At 41.2% G+C, this 22636-nt stretch overlaps 1 protein-coding gene across 1 annotated transcript; it reads right to left on the bottom strand.

The window, feature by feature from the left end:
* Positions 1-18365: 18365 nt before the first annotated feature.
* Positions 18366-19184, bottom strand: LOC135440814 (proteasome subunit beta type-1-like). Its single transcript, XM_064700177.1, has one exon. It carries the CDS (start codon positions 19182-19184, stop codon positions 18366-18368), a length of 819 nt encoding a protein of 272 aa, XP_064556247.1.
* Between the last annotated feature and the right edge of the window lie 3452 nt (positions 19185-22636).

Genomic DNA, 22636 nt, shown 5'->3' with positions numbered 1-22636 from the left:
GATATTTATCGACACGAAAGAGTATCAAATAAGCTCAAATGTTAGGGGTGGGATACGAGCTGCTTACTGAGCTTAAAACAACTACGCCTCATTGAAAATATTTATTGCTACAAACGGGGGCTATAAACCAATATGCCCCACTTGCAATGTATATCGATATCTATCGATACGAAAGAAAATTGCATCAACTGGAATATTGGGATTCGGTTTTAAGGATCAATGTTTATACCCCATTTGCAATGTGTACAGGGTATCAGGAGCTGCATACAGCATCAATGGCACAGATGCACGCACACACGCACACACAGACACACACACGCCAGGCTGATGTCTAAAAGCCAAGCCATGCCCCGTTACCGCCTACCCACCCTCCTCCCCGCCCCGCCCGCCCCGCCCCCTTGCCACGGCCCTTGCTGCAAGTTGTTGCAAGTGAACACGGTAGATTTGCCACTTTCAAAACCAGCAACAAAACGCATAAATGTGCCACACACAGGGCACGAGTGTGTGCGAGAGACTCTCTCGCTCTCTCTCGCTCTCTCCTTATCTATCTCGCTCTCTCTCGCTCTCTATCTGCGTCCGTCTCGCTCTGGCTGTGAGCACTTTTGGCCTTGTTTGCACCCGTGGGGCCAACTTCAATTCAAAGCGAACAAACTAATTTCCTATGCAAATTGAATGGCAGTCAAGTGTGCGAAGTTCGAGATACATTTGCAGACTGCAGCGCCAAATGCTTTTAAAAACAAACCCTATCCCCCCCTCACCCCCTCCCCCTCCTCATCATTGCCGCTGTCAATTCCCTCACGTGTGGCCCGAAAACTGTGTCAGTTTAAGTCGAAAGCTGGCAGCGCACCGCCCCGCACCTTCTCCAACAGCTTCAGCATCAGCTCCTCCCTTCCTCCCTTCCTCCCTACACCTCCACCTCCTCCCCTGCCTTCCTGCTGTGCCTCTGCGCTGTGCTGCTGCCTTGGCCATATAATTTACTTTTCATTTTAATTACTAAGTGGTTTGTGCAAATTAATTGCCACCCGCACTCGAATCCGTGTATTCACATGCACATCCGCATCCATATCCGCAGCCGCATCCGCATCCTCAGCCTGGCATAACAACAATGCAATTGCTATTGTCAGGGGCGTCACGCTCGACGAAGGGAAGGAGGGAGGTGGAGGGGAGGGGGGGGGGGGGGTTCTGCAGCAAATATTTGACTGCAAATTAGTGGAGCACGTGCGGAATTTTTCATTCTCCATTTTTCATTCTCAATTTTTCATTTTTCATTTTTCTTTTTTTTTGCTTTGTTCGATATTTGCATTTTGCCGAAAATCAAACAACGCAACTCGACAGCGATATCAATGCAGGTAAATGGAAAATTGCTAAAAAAAACGGTGACAAAGGAAGGGGCGTGGCAAATATGTAGGTATAGGGCGCAGGGTATGTATATGGAAAACGCATCCGGACAATTGATATGCATATGGAAATGCAACTGAAATCTGCATCTGCAAATACATAAACATCAGAAATAACTGATATCACACTTGATTGGACAGGTAAATCAGGTAACTCAGGTAACTGTGGGCAGGTGTTCAGCTTAAGAGCTTCATATTAAATTTAGCAGCATTAGCTCGAAAGGTTCTCGATTAAATGTTGCCTGCAAATTGGCCTGCAATTGGACAATTTTGTTGCTCAGTTTTTAAAAATGGGCTAAAGCTGCGAGAGCTAAGAGAGAAATATGCTGGCTGCAGCTGAACTGAAAGCAGAAGCAAATGAAAGTTGACAGCCTTTGTATATAAAGAGATTTGTATAAGACGCAGCCACATGCTTAATTAGCCAGCTGAAGTGCTCTGAAAGGGGCTTATACAAGTTAAAGGAGCTTATGCAATTTGTAAAGGTTTAAGACCGGTGCAAAGGCTGTGTAATCTTTTTTTCACAAAATGTGTGCAACAGCCAGCGGGCGGCTGCTGCGCGGTCTGCTTCAGTCGAAGCGTTGAACTAGCAAGCGTGAGGTCGCTGGTTCAAAGTCGACAAAAATTCGATAGCTGCTTATTTAATTTGTGACAGGGAAAGCAACAATTTAAGTAAAGTGCAAAAATAATCGGAAAATGATAATCAAAAGTTTTCCATACATTTTCTTTGCTTTGCTTGGGCAAGGTTTTTCTTAAGAGCGCAATTTCTTTCAGTGTACTATGTATAACGAATTTACTTTCTATATATGGCAAATCGATTTGATGCCATTCAAATTCAAAGCAGAAAGCAAAATATAATAAAAAAAATAGAAATTTAATGCATTTTATTGGCGAGAGAAGACATTAAAGCGCGCCGGGCAGAAGCATTTATCATGTAGGCTGTGGGCTGTTGGCTGCGGTCAGGAAAGGGGGGGGGGGGGAAGGGAGAGGATGGGTGGGCGTGGCAGCACTTAAAAATTCCCAACAGATAAGACCTGGCTGACAAGTAGCGTGATGCGTGGCCGGCGTAAAAATGAAACTCATTCGTCATACGAGAGCTGGCAGAGCGAAAGCCGAGACCGGACCCAAAAACCAAGCCCAGACCAGGAGAAGGACGAGGGACGCGGGGTAGACACGCACGTGCGTGGAGAGGCAGCTGCTGTTGTTGCAACTATGGCAGCATTTATGATGCTTTGATATATTGAAGTGGCTGACGGGCAGAAAGACTGAGCCTGGCAAATACCGAACGACAACTCGACTTGCACGATTTGCATACCCTGGAAGCACGCGTGCACCCGGGCAGGGTTAGAAGGCGACAGCAACAGCCGCGGCTCAGACAGAAGCTAACTTACTTTTGCCTAACTTTACAGAAGAAACCATCTCCGAGTCCATCACGACGAGCCAAGGCGATCTAACTGTCTGTCTGTCCATCTGTCTATCTATCCCATTTGTCTATCTGTCCATCTATTCCATCTGTCTATTTGTCCATTGGTTCATCTGTCCATCTGTCCATCTATTCCATCTGTCTATCTGTCCATATATTCATCTTACCATTCGTCCATCTATCCTATATGTCTGTAAGTCTCATCTGTCTATCTGTCCATCTGTCCATCTATCCATATATTCATCTATCCATTCGCCCATCTATCCCCTATCTGTCCCATCTATCCCATATGTCCGTCTGTCCATCTGTTCATATATTCATCTATCCATTCGTCCATCTATCTCATCTGTCCATCTATTCATCTATCCATCTATCAATTTCTTCATCTTTCCATTCGTCCATCTATCCATCTATCCGTATATCCGTCTATCCATCTGTACATCTGTTCATACTTATATTCATCTGTCCATCTGTCCATCTATCCGACTATGTGAACGCTTCCTTCTCGGCAACTACATAAGCTTGAGACTGTATATATATTCATCTACATATACCATTTGCAATAAGAGTTTATTATTTTTTTTCGATATCTCTCACTTTTTTCATATTCTCGATAAATATCGATTTTGAGAAATAGTTTTCTAAGCATAGCTCGACGTTTATGAGAGCTGGTTAATCCAAAATCTGCATCTAGGTATTCGTATTGTTTAGAATTTATTTATTTGTTTTTCGATATCTCTCACTTTTTTCGTTATATCGATAAATATCGATTTGTAAGCAAAGCTCGAAGTTAATGAGAGCTGAATGAACCAAAATAAGTATCTAGGTGTTCCTATGGTATAGACGTTTATTATTTTTGCGATATCTTCTACATTTTCCATAATATCGATAAATATCGATTTTGAGAATTAGTTTCGTAATCATAGCTCGTTACTTCTGAGAGCTGAATGAACAAAAATATGTGCTCATATGGTATAGACATTTATTCTTTTTTCGACATCTCCTCCTCTTTTTTTTATAATATCGATAAATATCGATTTTGAGCAAGAATGGAAATAATTCTGAGCATAAATCGAAGTTTATGAGAGCTGAATGAACCAAAATAGGTAACTAGCTACTCGCATGGTATTGACTTACAAAAAAACCTTTCACCATTTAGATAACTGGCTAAGAAGAAGCACAATATCTGCATAAAGTGCACAGTTTACGTGTGTGTGTGTGTATTTAAAGATGTTGAAATGCTTGCTAGGCGCTGGACTTAGGGTATATGCTTGAAGGGGCTGACAGCGAAAAGTATTTTTATGAAAGTGGCTTTTACAGGGCATCTGCTAGTCGAGCAGTCGTGAATGGAGTACACCCACTAGCCATTGTAGTCGCTGTTGGCATGACAAACAAGCGCCATCAGTTGACAGTCATGAAATCAAACAACACACACACACACACACACACACACACGCACACACACACACGAAGGAGACACACTCCGGAGCGTGGCCGGAGCAGGTTGTGTACCCAGCCTGGCGGCCTTCCGGCTGGTTTGTCGCCGCTTATGCAGCTCAAATATTTTAGCAACAATTTCGCTCGTTTTGCTGGGTAAATTTACTTTTAGTTATGCGGCCATTTGCAACTAGAAGAAGCAGGAGCAGAAAATTTCGGATTTGCCGGACAGCAGCCGGAATCGGAGCTAGAACTGAATCGGGGCTTGGCAAGCGCGTCTAATTGATTGACGGGACGAGGGTAGCTGCCACTCTGGGCATAATTAAAAGCGCATTTATTTCAATTTTCCACGCTAAAGTGGCCATCGACTCCAGATTCAGGACAGCGTGGCCAAGGCAACAAATGAAAAAAAATTTAGCAAAATAAATAAAAATAGAAATAAAACGCTTGACAATCTTCGGCTGCCCGGAACCTGAACAAAGGTCCGCTTGCAAAATGTTTGCCGTACTCCAAATACACTACACTCAAAAAAAGGCGCCATAAAATAAAAGAATGCAAAATGTTAAGTAGTTCGTTTCGTGGTTCAATGAAATTCGAGTCTCACGTTTCGATTTGCCAATTCGCAATTCAGAACTCTGAAAACATTTTCGTTCAAGGTTCGTTTCCTTTGAAATGAACAATTGGGATTTCGAATTCGAAACGATTCGAAGTTTAGGAAAATTCCAACCGCAACTGTCGAAAATTCGCAAGTAAGCGCAATGAAATATTTTTGTTTGCAACAAACTCATTTTTGAAGATTTTTGTAGAAATTAATTTGAGACCTATTTCACACTTTTCGCAAAATCCACGCCCACGGGTGGAAAATGGGTGGTCTTGGTTTTGTTTGTGGCTTCAACTGATTAACTTACAATTAATTTTAAGTGCAAGTAAATATAAAAACTTAACATATACGTGTTTTAGTTATTTAAGAAAATCCACCCTCAACTGCGGAAAATGCGTGGATAAGAATTTTGTTTGCCATTCGATCAGCTTCAGGCTCATTTTCAATTATCCATGCGATCCGGGAAATGCTTGCCAGTGTATATATACATATAGCTATTCCTGATTGGATGACTAGAATCGACAGTTCTTTATATAAACAAGTGAGATTCTAAATAGTTAAGCAGTAAAATTCGAACATTCCCCTCTGAATGTTGCCTTCATATAGTTAGATATGTTTGATAGATATAGCTAACCGATTCGTTCGAACTAATAAATATGCACTTAATTGTGCTCTGAGCAGCAACTGCGACCAGTTTCCTCAGCTCCCAGTTTCCATAGAGCAAGTGCAGCAATTGTGTCACGTAATGGACAAACCCATCGCAAGAGTATGTACGCCTGTACGAAACTCATTTAGAGCCTGTCTCTAATCATAGAGCCTCATTCCAGAAAGTGTTGCCTACATTCAATATGAAAATCAAAATTTGTGCGCACATTTTGATTTCAATTACATACAGTGAGAGGTCGCCCAAATCCGAAATTCACTTCATGCCGCCCCGCCAAATGTAATTGGAGAATGGACTCAAAGAGCCTGCAAACAATTGCACATTAATCACTTGGCTCAGCCCGAAAAGGAGCCTGCCAGAAGCAGCATTGAGAAGCACTCGATGTTGTCACGGACACTCGAATAACAGCCAGACAGAGGGCTGGGGGTTGCCCCAACGGGCCAGGGGTGTACTGAGGGGGGGAAAGCGGGCTGGCGGACCGCGTGTAGCTAATTAAATTATAAGGAAATCGAATGTCAAAAAATAACTTTGAATTTATCCAATTGACGGAAACTTTAGAGAGCGATTCCCACAAAGGGAAACATGTATTATTTAATCTTTCTATAGCTGATTGATTACGTTTTGATTAATTGATTGACTGATGACTGACTTATGTCTGATTGTCTGACTAATAGCTTGATTGTTTGATTCTCTTACTGACTGAATGACTGCGGACTAACCGACTGACTGATTGACCAACCGACTGACTGATTGACCAACCGACTGATTGACTGATAACCGATTGATTACTTATTTGGTTAACTGACGAACTGACTGACTGATAACTAGTGATCTGAATGAATGATAGACTGACTGGCTCATATCTGAATGTCTGACTGATTGATTGATCTACTGAGTAACCGACTGATTGACCAACTGACTGAGTGACACTGATTTTCTGATAGATTGACGGTTGACTATATGACTGACTGATTAACTACCCGACTGATTGACTGATTGACTAACTCACTGACTAATTGATTAACTGACTGATTGACTGACAAATGATTGACTAATTATTGACTATTTGGCTGACGAACACCTAATTATCTGGCCGAATGATTCACTGACTGCCTTAAAGCTGATGGTCTGACTGATTGATTGATTTACTGACAGATTGACTAAGTGACAGACAACTGACTGTCTGGATAACTGTTTGACTGACGGCTAACTGATTGACTAACTGACTGACTGACACTGATTTTCTGATAAATTGACGGATGACTAACTGATTGACTGACCAACTGATTGACTGATTGACCAACTCACTGACTAATTGACTAACTAACTGATTGACTGACAAATGATTGACACTGATTGTCTGTTAGATTGAATAATCGACTGAATGGCTGATTTACTGGCATACTGACTGATTGACAAACTGATTGACCGATTGATAAAGAGGCTGACTGACAACTGGTTATCTGCTTGATGGTTTGTTAGGCTGACCGATAATTGACTAACTGTCTGATTGATTGACTGCTTGATTACCTGAGTGATTGATTGATTGACAGATATTGCGTGACTGATCGCTGACTGACTTTCTGACTTTCTGACACGCTGATTGATTGACTGATTGAATTGAAAATTTAATTTCTGACAATAGTTACTTGTTGATTGGCTTGGCTTTAAAATATTATTTAAAAATTTGAATGTAATCATTAACTGGAGAGGTTTTTTAAATGATTTCTAAATGAATAACAACTGCTTAATTTGATAGACAAGCACTTGGGCCCGTCAGCGCCGTCTAATACCAGCTAATAGATGCCTGTTTAAGCATTTATCTAACGCACCAGTGTTTCGTATCTGGGTAGCCAGTGTTAAATCTATGCAGCAGCGAATGGAGCTAGGCAACGGCCAATATAAAGAGCAGAGCGCACAGTCACTAAGCTAGCATCCGTTCCCGTCTCCGTCCCCGTCCCCGCTCCCGACCACATGCAGGAGCCTCATTTGCTGCTTGCTATGCTTTAGAATTTGCTCATAAATAGGTTCAATTATGGCCGGCAAATTGTTAAACAACATTTTCATAATTATCAGCCAAGCAGCCAAGCTGCCGAGCAGCTATTCAGTGCAGGACGCAAGTCGCAAGGCTCAAACTCCATCCTTTTGCCAATTCTCTTTTTTCTGCTCTAACGCAACGTTGGCAACCCTAATTGAAAGATATAAAACGTTAGCTCGTTGTTTGGGTTTCAGCATAGGGGTAGGGGCATAGGGGTGGGGTCGGTACCGGGGAGAGCATGAAGGGGAGGGGAGGGGGGGGGGATTGTAGCCGAGGTCGGGCTGATAATGAGCACAAACTGTGGAACTGTCTTGGAAGTCATGTCCTGCGTGAAGTTGTTGTCGCTATATTTCATTAAAGCCAACAAAGCAGAAGAGATTCGAAGCCAGCACGACGGCCAGATACCCTGTAGCGTCAGGTAATGGCATAGCTGCAACTAGAGATGGCCGCATTCACTTGCGAAACTTAACTCTTAGTGCGAAACCCTAAAACGTATGCTACACTTTTTTTAAATCTCATTTTTCATTCGTTTCTTCTATGGAAATTTGGGCTTAAGAATTATTGTCTATCTTGTTGCTTGTTTTGATATTCTGGAATTTAGTTCTGGAGCTTGCTCGTGCTTTTGGCTCACGCACGAGGCACGCACGAAAAATGCATTTTGCGGCCTGAGCTCGTTTTCCGTTGCCTGAAAGAAAAGCTAGGCCCGCGCCCATTACTAATCGCTGAGTTGTCAACCCTGGAGTATTGTTTATCAAATAACTAAACTAATGAAGTTTTTGGTTTCGCAATTTATGGAAGCTTTGTCCGTTCAGGGTTTGGCTCGTGACATGGGAAGTCTTGCTAGCTTGAAAGTCTTGGTCGGTTTATCTTCGACATATTCGATTCTACTTTGTACATCAGCAAATTATTTGACTATATTTTTTTTATTATTATATTTTATTTAAAAAAAGGAAACTTTTTAATGGCAATTTTCAAAAATTAAGGAAATTATTTTATATATATCTTTTATATATATCTGTTATCTTCAACCAAAGCTCAGTACACAAATTTTAGACCTTTTTGAGGGCCGTTGAGTGGAGCTTGAAATAAATGTTGCCTTTTTTTTTTAAATTGGCTGAAATATGCGCAATTTATGGACACATAACTGAAGCCAACTTTAGAAATGGGTTGAATACGAATTGAAAAATATTAAAAAGGAATTGTAGAGAATAAATATGTTGGGCTTTTCCTTTTTGGGCTCTTCAATTAAAGTGTTCTTGAGATAAACATGTGAGCCTCTGCCCTTTGCCAGAGCTTGGCTCTCTTTGGGAAATGGGAACAGACTGGAACAGAATCTAGCTAAAGGGTTTACCTAAATTAAGATGCATATAAAACGCTTCGATATAATCAATATATATAGACAAACAATTGCGCGCACTTCACTTTGTGCGTTTCGCGTGAAACTGTTGTTAGATGCAAATGTGAATTGTTTTCTACTTGCTTTCCATGTTAGCCTAATTATGCTCTACATATATACGAGATACAACAAAAATAAATGAGTTTAAAGTAACAAAGCATGGCGCTAGCTGCTGAGCGCCGCTTTGGCCCGCGGCAGCAGGGTATTCAAATTGGCTTGCATAAACTGGCAGACGGGTCGGATCGGGTCTGGTCGGGATGGCTTTATGTGGCGAGCAGCACCACCAACAGCCATCACCAACAGTCAAGCAGCTTTCTTTTAGTTTAACTTTCTCTTTTAATATATATATATATGCATATATACATATATATATATTTTTATTATTATATTAGTTTGCAGTTGTTGTTGTTGCTGGTGCTGCACGCCAGTTAATAGAAAAATCTGCAGACAACAAAGTCTTTGAAAGTTTTTGCCAGCTGCTCGGCCCGCAACCCGCTTCAACTTTTTGCTCGGCTTGTTGTACAGTTGCTCATTTACGTTCCTGTATACCCTGCAAAAAAGTTATTTCAATTCGGTCACATCAAGTGCAACGCCTAGACGACGACATTTATGTCTTCAGATCAACTCAGAAAAAAAAGGCAGCCTGAAAACTCTCTGAACTTAAGGTACTCAAAGTCTTATTGGAACATAAGTTGTCAAAATCGAATTGGAATAGATTTACTCAAACTCATATTGGTATCGATCTCATTGGAATCGAGCCGTATAAGTATAATCGAAGTCTTATTTGAACATACTTACTCAAAATCTCTCTGAGATTGAGTTGCTCAAAATCCTATTGGAATCGAGTTTATTAAAATCTAATGCTCAGCATCTTATTGGAACAAGACTACTCAAAATCTCTTTGAGATCGATCTATTCAAAGTCTTATGGGAATGTAACAACTCAAAATCTAATTGGAATCAAACTACTCGATATCTTACTTGTATCAAACAGCTCAAAAATAGTATTTAAATCAAATGACTCAATCTCAATTGAGTCCAGACACACGAATTCTTATTGGAACAAACCTTATTAAAAGTTCATTGGAATCGAGCAACTTAACGTGTTATTGGAGCATATCAGCTCGCCATCTTATTGGAATCTAACTGCTATATATCTGTTTTGAGTTGTACTACATCTAATCCAATTGTAATCGAACGGGTAAAAATCTTATTGGAATCTCACTGCTCTCAATCTAATTGGTATTGAACTACTTTAACAAATAACTCTCCTTCTCGCAATCTTTCGGAATGTTGGATTTAATGCAAGACGACTTTTAAGCATGTAAATCTGTAACTGCTTTTAAGGTATTTTATTTAACAAATATATTTTATTATTATCTGATTAATTAAACATTAGTAAGGGTATTTAATTTTCGGCTTGCCGTGCCTGGCATTTTTTATTTAAGTTTCCTTTTTTTGGAATAGTTTTTTTTTTGTGCTTGTGCGCAGCGAGCGTATTTCATAATTTAGCTTGTCGCTGCGCAGTTTTGCTGCTGCCGGGCAGCAGCAGAGCTGTCACCAGCCACGCCTCCCGGCGCCGCCCGCTTCATATGCTCCGGCTCCGGCTGCAGTCGCGCTTCGAGCCGCCCTCCCTCCATCCCCCCTCCACCCCGCCCCCCCCCCCTGGAGGCGCCTAGCTTGGCACCCAATTTTGAGTTAAGTTGATTTTCTTCTTGTATTTTCTTTGCATTCTCATTTTCTTAGTTTCTTTGCTTTCAGTTTTTAGTTTCAGCTGTTTTCCTTTTTCCTTTTTTTTTCTTTTTTCTTTTCCTATTTTCTTATTTTGCTATTCATTTTTTTTTTTTGTGCTTTTCCACTTGCTGCGTTGTTTGTGTCTGGCGCAGCGTGAAATTGAATTAGGTCAATGCGTCAAGTAAAAGTGCCAAATATAAAATGACAGCGACAACAACAACAACAACAATAAACAAGAGACAAGAACTCGGCACAAAAGTGCAATAACAAAGTCTTCGTTCTTTCATTTCAGTTTGCCTTTGCTAAGCTCCGAGAACTAAATTATGTTCCAGGCCCTAGAAAACAACTCGACGGTGTCCGACTGGAACATTTGCAGGGCAACAATATGCCATACGAATCCCAAGGATCTTAAGGAACGGGCGAAGGCAACCTAAAAGTGAATTATTTCATATCCGTATATGGCATACGAGATTGCACATCCCAAGTTTGGTGTGTCTAGATCGTATAATTCCCGAGTTTGGCTAAAAAATGATATTGCATAAAGGATTTTTTTATCGATATTTTTCGAAATGGCAAAATATATATTTGGCGTGAGTGGGCGCGATCACCAGTTAACCTTCATTAGCTCTCAAATTGTGGCACATATAGAGAATTCAACATACGCCCGCCCCTTAATGGGCATGGCCGAACGCCTTTAACTCTTTGACTGGCGCGAATATATATGCAAAGTATCTATGAAAAGTTCAAAGACTCTTACAGCCTAAGATGATTTGCGTTCATACCAAGAGTCGAAAAAGCGCACAGCACCAATATACCCCACTTTACGTTGCGAACAGGGTATGAAGAGAAGCAGAAACTTTTTATGACTGGCATAAAATACTACAAATACAAAAAAGGGAAAAGAAAAGAAAATATATAGTGTAGATGTAAAAGCTGGAGACAATAATAAGTCATTAAAGTAACTGAACGAGAGGGTCGCTGGTTCAAATCCCCCCCTTTGTATGTTGGTGTAAATAAGGAAACTGTTTGCATAGGGCTGTGCATTGGTAATACAAAGTGTTATCGGGATATTTGCTTTGATTTATTTCGTTCTTGGACGTAGCCATATTTTTTTAAGGAGGAAAACGTTGTTTAAAGCCTGTGTGACAAACATCAACAACAGGAACATCAAGTGCCCAAGTCTTGCACTAACAAGTGAGAGGTCGCCGGTTCAAATTGAGCAGCATAATTTCTTGGTGGAGGAAAACGTTCTTCACAGTTTGTCTGACAACAATGCAGGCATATTGAGTGCGTGCAAGTGTGAATTCAAGTTCCTTAGGGTTCTAATCTTCGGACTAACAAACGAGAAGTTGCTGGCTCAAATTCGGTAGAAATTTGCTTGGCAGTGAGCACAAAATAACAGTAAGGACAAAATAGATTGTACCTTGTTATATGAATATAAAACTACACGAATTATTTTGCCAGATTAAGATGCCAAATTAATCTAGAGGCCAAACCATGAACAAAGAGCCAAACCTCGTGAAAATCGGATGAGATTTGACCGAGTTATGGGGGTGGGAAATTTTGACCTATGTCCATATAGGATAATAGAGGGTATAGCCCGGCCTTGCCCGTGGCATGTATAAAATTAATTCTCTCACAGTGAAAATTTCAGCTTCTTAGCTCTAACGGCTTGGGCTGTGCGTTGATCATCAGTCGGTCAGACAGGAAAAACAGTTTTATATAAAGAGATACATATTTTAACTCGTTTAAATTATAAGCTACAATATTCTATAATCAACCTTAATTTACGCGAGATATTTCAAAGAATCATTAAAAAATGTTGGTTTTAAAACTGATTCATTTCATTAACTTTTTCACCCATTTCCCGGTCGATTCCCCATTTCTCTAATCAGGACAAACAGTTTTATAAATAGATATGAATATATATTTGTAATTATGTACTCACCTTTAAGATCTCACGCACGATTATTTTATCGTCATCTATCGAAGGGCGGGAGACGAACTTTTATAAAAACACATTTACTGAAAACACTAAACTGAAAGAAAAGCAGAAAAATTGTTTATTAGTTTAAAATACGGCTAGTTTGCTGAACCTGACTTGAATTAGTGAGAATCGCGCAGAAGAGCAATATTCATAAATACATTTATTGTTCATTTACAGCACATATACGAGTATTTATTCAAATACATGCCAACCAATATGCACACTTACGATTGTAATAGTTGTTACTTTTGTTCATTACAATTGATTATGTTTATAATACGTACCAATTGCTTCAATGGCCCCCATCCAAAGCCATAGCCACTGTCCCTTGCAAGTTGATCCCGGCTCCTCATTTGCTCAAGCAGCCGTCTCCTCAATAGGAGCATATAGACATACTTACAAACATATATATCTACATCTATACATACATACATATGTACATACATACATACATTCATAGATACATACACACATATATACATACATGCATACATACATACATATATACATACCTACATACATGCATACATGCATAAATACATAAATACATATATAAATACATACATACATACATACATACATAATTAAATACATACATACATGCATACATGCATACATACATACATACATACATACATACATACATACATACATACATACATACATACATACATACATACATTCATACATACATAAATACATACATACATACATACATACATACATACATATATACATATAAAAATACATACATACATACATACATACATACATAGATACATACATACATACATAAATACATATATACATACATACATACATACATACATACATACATACATACAAACATATATACATACATGCATACATACATACATAATAACATACATACATACATACATACATACATACATACATACATACATACATACATACATACATACATAAATACATATGCATACATAAATACATCTGTATGTACATACATACATATGTACAAACATATAAATGTACATACATACACACACAAAAAACAACAAAAAAAAAACACTATACTACTAGCTAAGCATGGATAACTGCAGAGCCTACTTAAATTCTTGAGAATCGAGGAGAAGAGCACTTGGTAGAAATGCGTTTTATTTAAATTTGCAGCATAGCGACAAATAAGCGTGGGCTGCGTTTGGTCTTAGAAAACAAGCATGCATGCATACATATGTATATACATATGTGCATACATACATGCATGCATACACTAGCACACATAACACACACACACACACACTCACACATATAAATAATACATTAATCCCTTCGTACAAAATAATTGTATACTAACAGACAATGATACAAACATACATACATATATACATACATCATGTTATACAAACATACATACATACACACACACACACAAACACATTCACATACATGCATACATGCTTTTTATGCAATTGGGGCGTGGCGATATGTATTTAAATAAGGGCGGGCATTGCGAGTAGTGAATGCCATGAATAGTAATAGAGGTATTATTCAATAACAGGCCCCATTTAGTAACTCAATAAAGTGGTACGAAATCCCAGATTTTGAAATGAAATAATCAAATTGATGGCAAACAACATTTGCGTATTTGAATAGAGGAAGAAAAAAAAACCAAAAATTGTGATTATTTGCAATGGGAAACGTGGCTCAATGTGGGTCAAATGTGTGTATTGAAACTGTAAAGGGCCGACCTGTAATTACGCTAAGTAGTCCCAAAACAACTACAAAAAAAAAAAACGAACATTTAACAGGCAGCTGGCAGCAGCTGCAATTACATTTGCGCTATACGCACAAATGGCCAACTAAATCATAATTATGACAGCAACAGTTGCAGGCAAAGGCAGCGGCAGCGGCAGAGGCAGCGGCAGAGGCAGCGGCAGCGGCAGCGACCCATTAACAAACTGAATAATTTGCCATAATTTATTAGCTGTCGTTAAGCGAAAGCTCTCGAAAAGTTTGCCAACAACATAAAATAACAAAACAAATATTTTGCAAAAAGAAACAAAAAGGCGAAAAACAACACCAACAACAACAACAACAAATATAAAATAAATAAATCCCAATGCGGTAATTAATTGAATTTAACGCCCTAATAAGTCAGCCGCATTGGCGGCTCAAATGGCTGGGCGTGGCCAAACTGATTGCATACCTGCAAATACATATATTCAAGTGTCGCAGCAAATGCATTTCACAATTTGTTCAAACAAGTCGCACGCAAGGCCATGCTCGACTGGCAGCTACTGTGTAAACAGACTGGAAGTTGTGTTTATGCTGCATATGCAAAGGTCAACCCACGTTCCAAGTTTGATAGTTCCGGCATGAATAGTTCCCGAGTTCATATAGAACATTACCAAATCTCAATATGCTCAGAGAATAAGCTTTAATAGTTGTATATCAAATATCAAGATAGTGAAAACAAAACTCTTAAAAGAAAGACTCGGTCAAACCCGTTTAAACTTAAGTTGCATGTGCAAAGGTCAACCCAAGTGCCGGCATGAATAGTTCCCGAGCTCATATAGAACATTACCAAATCTTAAAAGAAAGACTCCGTGAAAACCTTTCGGATTTAAGTTGCATATGCAAAGGACAATCCACATACCAAGTTTGATAGTTTTGGCACAATTAGTTCCCGAGTTCACATAGAACATGGACATAAATATGCAACTAATTGATGAATAACTCTTGTGTTTATACTGCGATTGCTAGGAAAATATTAGTATAGTCAGAGCATATGCTTTTATGGTTCCATACCAAATATAAGCACAGTGGCTCTTAAACGGTTTCCCTGATTTTCAAATACTGAAACAAAACTCTTAAAAGAAAGACTCGATGAAAACCTTTCGGATTTAAGTTGCATATGCAAAGGACAATCCACATACCAAGTTTGATAGTTCTGGCACGATTAGTTCCCGAGTTCACATAGAACATGGAAATAAATATGCAATTGGTTTGCAGCTAAGCGCATGAATTTAAGCAAAAAAAGGATATACATATATACAGTGGACTGTCTATTATAGAGACTTTCCCATCCATTTAAACTGTCCAAATCCCTTTCAATTAATCGCATTTTCAATTTGGATAGTTGGGAAAATTTGCGGCTAGATTGAAGTGGACTGGAAATTCTCGGTGATTCGTTAGGCATATTAGGCATAAGAATTTTGTGCGAATGTCGTTGAAATAATTCACTCTGTTCAAACGATGATTAAATATTTAGTTAATTAACTATTTAATTAGTTTAATGAAAAAACTTTTAAAGCACATTTTGCGGTTGCAGCGCTTAAATCGATATCAGGGTCGGGTCGGGTCGGGCTTGGGCCTTGGGGCTGGAGGTGGAGGTGGAGCTGGGCGATGATCAGGTTACGGCCTGACTGACAGACTGTCAGCCACTTAATTAACATTAAGCCTGTTGTTGGTTAACTCAACCCACTCAACCCACTCCACCGCCCACCGCCCTTCCACCTGCATTCTGCAACGCCCCTCGCCCGTTCGTTTAGTCGAAAGCGGCAAATGGTTTTTATTACGTTGGCGGCGGGCAAAGGAAAGGAGCTGCTGCCAAAGTGGCTGATGCGACACTCGCTAGTGCCACGCCCAGTCAGCCAAGCGCCTAGCTCACACACAAACACACACACACACACAGCGCAGAGCTTGGCAAATTTGCATTACCCTGGCAAAGGAGCACAAAGCGAATGCTAAAGCGGATGCGGATGCGGCTGCGGATGCGGATGCAACTAGACAGCTGTGTGAATGTTGCTGGTGCATGATGGGCGTGGTCCGCCAGGTATTGCCGCGCGGCCATAAACAAAAACTCATTAACCCAATTTCAATATTAAACGCAATGAAAGTGCAGCCAAGCCAAAGGCAAACTCACAGATACAACTGGAGGGGGGGGGGAAGGGGTGGGGGGAAATGGAATGTTGGCCCGGCTGGGGAGTAGGCCGCTCGAGTATATAAAACGCTGGCAATAATCACTCAAAGTGCAAGTCATTAATTTTCATTTATTTTTCCGGCGAATTATTTGTCAAAGTTCTCATTTTTGTCCTTGCTCTCTCTCTCTCTCTCTCGCTCTCTCGCTCTCTCTCGTTCTTAGTCTGTCTGTGAGCTATTGGCAAACTGGCTCTGGGAAATTGAAAGGCAATAGAGTTTGCTCGACTAGCAGATATCCATTGTAATATGCAACGTATGTTAGCGAGCTGCTATTAAGATTAACGTCGGGTTCGATTGAAAGAATAACGAGAAAGAAGGCACGCCGAAGATTTAATACCCTTGCAGTATCTAAGAAGCACTGGGAAAAAAGTTAAATAGTTAATGCCGAGCATGATTTGGATATCGCGACTCGGCTGTTGCTACTGATCGAGAATATATGTATATACCTTATGGGGTCGGAGATGTTTCCTTCTATGCGTTACACATCTCACAACAAAATTACAATACCCTCTGCAAGGGTATAATAATGTCTTAATACTAAGAAAAGAAAACAATATAAGTAGTAGTATAAAAATAATAATATATACATATGTATACAGATATAGATAAAGAAATTTTAACTATTTGAGGTTCTATGGCAAAAAATGAAATTATTGAAAAAATAATAATATTGTTTCATCGACAGAAATTCATTTAATCCGTGTAAAAAACAAAAGCAAGAGCATTAATGCTTAATTGAGTTCGATTGGTCTCTTCAAAAATATGCCTCTTTAAAACTATTCGCTGTCTCTTTAACAGAACTTGCGGTTATTTATTTTGATTTGGCCATTCTCTTAAAATCATAGTTTAAGAGTCTTGCTTCACTCACGTGCATTCCACTCGATGCGATGCGCGGCGATCTGCTGCAACAAAAATTCACTACGAATTGCACAGTAAAAAAAAATTGGAAAAAAAATGTGAGCACTGGATAAAAACGGTTTTTTATTTCAACTTCATGTGACTTGCGTTCGCGCTCTTTCTATTCTTTCGTTGCGCTCTCTCTCTTTTGGCTCTCACCGGCAATATGGCGAGCATGGGAGGAGAGAAGGAGAAAAAAAACGGTGTTAAGGAAAAAACAAAATAAGGAATTAAAATTTGACCATGCGCTTGCATTCTTGTGCCGCGCATTAAAAAACTAGCACATAACTAACGGAATAGTTGAATTATGCGCTAACAAAAAAAAGAACTACACTTCGCTTCGCTTCGCTTTTGTTTTGGCGATTATTATGGCGCGATAAAGGCAGACGCGGCTGCTTTGTTGAGAGAACGACTTCCAACTGACTTTTTGAGTTGCGTCGACGGCGATCGTCTCTTTCGAACTCGCATTTTCGAGCAGGGCGAGAGCATGTGCGAAATGCGGCGAAATGCGATGAAACTGGACTCAGCTTGCGTCAAGGCGAATTGATAAGGGCAATCGCAGCTGTTTTGCATGCTTCTAAGTTTCATTTTATTTATTTACTTGTTGGTTTTCGTTTTTAGAATAGGATATATATATTACTCTGCGATTAATTTATTAATCAAACAAAATATATTTAAAAAACTTGCTAAATTTCAAAAGTCCAATCAGAAAAGGCAATAAACGTACCACGCCCCTTCATTTCGCCTGCCTGAGACTAAGATAAGACTTCGATTCGCCGTAATCGGAATGTAGGAAGGAAGTTGAGCCTCTGGCTTGTGGTCGGAGAGTGCGCTAATCCTTGCGCAAGGCTATCATTTCGGTCTCGATGCCGTCCTTGGTGATGACTTTGAGGACGCCCGTGTCGCCGGTGAAGAGATCCCGGTCGGAGGCCACGCGCAGACAGTTGCGAGCCAGTGCCAGGGCACGCTCTTTGTCGAGCGGGGGATACTGGTCCGGCGGCAGGAGGGTGTGGTGCTCCCAGCCGAGGCCGTGGTCCAAGGCGGGCAGCAGCATTTTGCCGGAGCTGCCGAGCACACGGTAGCGACAGCGCTCCATGTGGCCCACCGGATCGTAGTAGTAGACGGCGCCCTTGCCCGCCGAGTCAATGCCGGCCAGGATCGTGCAGGTGTGGTAGGGGAAGAAGCGCCGGTTGTACATCACACAGGAGATCATCTGGGCCAGGGCATCGGTCGAGATGGGCTTGTTGTGCTCCTGCTCGTACATCTGGATGCGTATCTGCAGCAGGCTGGTCAACGAGATGGTGTCGCACCACAGTCCCGTGGATGCCACCATCGCCAGCGGGGTCATCGGGAACACTTTGCACTGGTCGCGCGTCTCGATGCTCAGCCCACTGCAAATCCGTGTATCCGAGGCGACCACCACGAACTCCTCCCCTGCGATCGCCAGCACCGTTCCCCCGTTCGTATCGTATTCGCTCTCCGACGAGCAGCTCGAGCCCGAGCCCGAGCCCGAGCCCGATCCCGAACCCGAGCTGCTGCTGCCCCTCCTCTTCTTCTTCTGCCTTTTCTTCTTCCTCGCATTGCTCTTCCTTCGGCTCAGAACATTCTCATTATCATGCAAGAGAATATTATTTATGTTGTTCAGATCCATTTCTTTTCTTGACACTGAGTTAAAATGATTTGTAAGGAAAATTCCCAATTAGAGATCGCAACGCCTGCTAGCGTAGAACTAGCGTCCATACGGTTGACGGTTCAAACCAACTCCGTTTACGGTATTCTTGAACATGCCAACTCGATTTGGTTATGTCCGTCAGCTCAAAGGAGCTTCAATCTCAGAAAATTCCCAGTGCTAGGGACTTGAAATCTCTATAAAGCACGTCAAGACGGGGTTTCGGTCAATTCCACCCGCAAGTGTGGAAAATGCACGAGAAACGTTTGTCTGCAACTTTTTTGTTAACCATCCGATTGGCCTCAAACTCAAGATCTTTGACAGAATTTACATTAAACGTGCCACGAACAAGGCCGAAATATACCCTCTATTATCCTATATAGATATAGGTAAAAATTTCGGTCAAATCTCGTCAGATTTTCACGAGATTTGGCTCTTTGTTCATGGTTTGGCCTCTAGATCATCTAAATCAAAATCTATCTAAATGTGGCAACAATAATCTTGTCAGCATCAGGTTTATGATCTTTCTTCAATATCCATTCCCATTCCCATTCCCATACTCATTATAGAGACATATCGATATAACTCGAGGACTATAAAAGCTAGATGCACCAAATTCGGGATGCAAGTTCTTGTATAGACTAGATCGATAGGGAAAATTGCATTTCTTAAATTCCTGCCCCTATTCCCGAGTTATACTCTTAGGCTTTTGGTATTTACTTGCCATATTCCGGCCTGGAAAGTTTCACGAAGCTCTGACAACAAACATTCAAATCTTTGTACCTATACCTAACCATATCATAATATACATATGAAATTCAATATCTGTAGTGAAACTTTGAGCTCTGACTCTTTAATTGGGTCTTTGATTGAATTCGGATTTAAGTTGAATTGCTTTCATATTCATATACATACTTAAAGCGGATTTCTCATGTACTTATTGCGGCTCTCGCATATTTTCATTAAATTTTTAATTGCCTCGCGACGTTTGATTGTTTTCTTTTTATTGTTATTTATCATTTGGCTTGTTTTGCCAGCCAATATTTTACATGCTCATTTCCGCGCCGAGTTTTCGCTACGGTGGATATCTTTTATTCAGACATTTCACATTTCACATTTCGCATTTCGACTTTACTCTATTTTTTTCTTCTTCTCCTTGTCTCTCTCTCTCTCTCGTGTTTTTTTGCCTTCATCACTTTTTCATTCTTTAATTTCCTTTAATTTCCCTCGCCCCAACCTCAACCCCATTTAACCCCATTTTTTTTTTTCAGGGCCATATTTATTTTAATTTGCCCTCTGCGCCGGCCGGCCGCCCAACCGCCCCGGGGGGCGGCCCCAGTCGAAAGTATTAAACTTGTCGCCATTAACATAGCCGGGGCATCTGTTCCGGCCGCGAGCACGACCATGACCACGCCCACGTCACGCACCGCTCGGACGCTGTAATAAAGCCGAGCCAAAAGCTAAGGAGGAAAACCAAGAAGAAGCAGCCGGATGGAGCAAGGAACAAAAAGAAAACAAGTAAGAACATGGCGCAGTCGCAGTCGCAGGGTGTAAGCGACTGCGTAATACTCTGTAAATATCGATGATAAGAGTCGCAGAAGAAGAAGAAACTGCCCGAGAGTGTGATTATTTTCATTGCTGACTCCCAAACTGTCAGCATCAAGCCAACGTGACTCTCAAACTGTGCACTTTTGGGATATATGAAGCTTAACAAATTGTGCTCGCCTGGGTGGGCGTGGCAGGAATCTTAAGAGCAGCTGCCAAAACTGTAGACTCTCGCTGCCAAAACTGTAGACTCTAGCTGTCAAAACTGTAGACTCTAGCTGTTTAACTGTATGCGATCTATGTGGCTTTCAAACTGTAACGCAAATATATATGCCTGCTTTTCATAGTAGGCGTCAATATTGACTCTAAAACTATCAAACTGTAAAAAATGGTAACAGGAATCTCTACTTTCCTCTTAACTTACAAGGCCAGTGTTGGAAAACGCTATTTTGGTAGTTCTTAGTCAATTTCCTGCAATAAATACAAATACAACAAACTTTTTTTCTTTTCCGCAATTCACAAATGTTAATAAAACACAAAGAAGAAGAAGAAGAAGCAGCTACTCGATTTGTTTTGTTCGCACACAACCAACATGCCCCATACGATGCTTATTATACAGGGTATAAGAAAGCCAACTTTTGCCTGTTTTTTAATTGTGATTAATTGCACCATTTTCTGCGTATCGTCTCAGCTGACCCGCCCCAACTAACCCACACACACCTGCGGGCTGACCCTGGCCCAACATCTACCCCCCCGCCCCCTCCCCCTCCCCTTTTGTCTACGCCCCTGTTCGTCACCTTTTTATAGATTTAATTATGAAAATGTTAATTTGCTTAGCACTTCACGCGTTTTGTTCGGTCAACTTTGGGCCCCCCCCCCCCGCTTGTATCACCCTTTACTACGAGGAGGGGGGGGGGGGTGGGGTTAGGTGGGTTAAGCGCTCAGGCGCGCCACCTGGCGGCCATTTGCTTTCGCCAGCGTCAGCGAATTTTCATGTTTAGTTTTTGCCATCGCGCCATTAATTTTCAATTAACACAACGCCAGCTGCAGACATTGGCTGCGGCTTGAGGGGGTTGGGGGGAATGGATTTTAAAGGGGGGATTGTGTGACGTTGGGGGAAGGGGAAGGGGGGGGGGGGTGGCCACGCGTTAAACGCGACAGCCGCCTCATTAGCGTGTTAATGTAATGCATAAGCAAAAGGCGCACCATTATCCTAGCCCTTCCCCTTCCTTCCTTCACCTCCGCCCCTCCGTCTTCCCTGACATCCCCCCCCCCCCCTCCATCCGCTTCCTGCTGCGTCTGGCATTTTCCGATTATTCGCCCCAAACATTGCTTTGTTTATGCTACGCAAATGCTTTCGTTTGCAGCCAATTTTCCATGTTTTATGTCAGCTTCTCTTCCTCTGCCGCCTCTGCAGCAGCTTCCACTCCCCCCCCCACTCCCCCCTCCCTCCTTCTCATCTTCCTTCCACGCAAGGCCAGCTGCAGTTCATTTCGTTATTTGCCAGCGAGACTGCTGTGACGCACCTGCCTCAGCTTTAAGCCTTTTGCCAGGCTTTCACTTGCTTTTTTCCTCGCCCATTTTCAACAGTTTTTTATATACTCTGTTTGCAAAGTGCAAAGGCGAGCATATTCGTTGGTTCTTAAGTCTTTATCACTTACGGTTTAAGACTTGGGTTCCGTCAAATAGAATACTCAAAGTGCCCAGCCATGCCCACTCACGCCTACTATGAAAAGCAGGCATAATTATTTGCCATACAGTTTGAAAGTCACATAGATCACGTACAGTTTGACAGCTAGAATCCACAGTTTTGGCAGCGAGAGTCTACAGTTTTGGCAGCTGCTCTTAAGATCGCGCCATGCCCACCCAGGCGAGCACAATTTGTTAAG

This window comes from Drosophila montana, unplaced genomic scaffold (genome assembly GCF_035044405.1).
Source record: "Drosophila montana isolate Dmon_TW-CO22-7 unplaced genomic scaffold, ASM3504440v1 contig_1687_1, whole genome shotgun sequence".
Lineage (NCBI taxonomy): Eukaryota > Metazoa > Arthropoda > Insecta > Diptera > Drosophilidae > Drosophila > Drosophila montana.
This window is presented reverse-complemented; position numbering and strand designations above follow the sequence as displayed.

Excerpts from the sequence above, each read along its gene's own strand:
- LOC135440814 (XM_064700177.1), bottom strand. The coding sequence starts at position 19,184 with ATGGATCTGAACAACATAAATAATATTCTCTTGCATGATAATGAGAAT.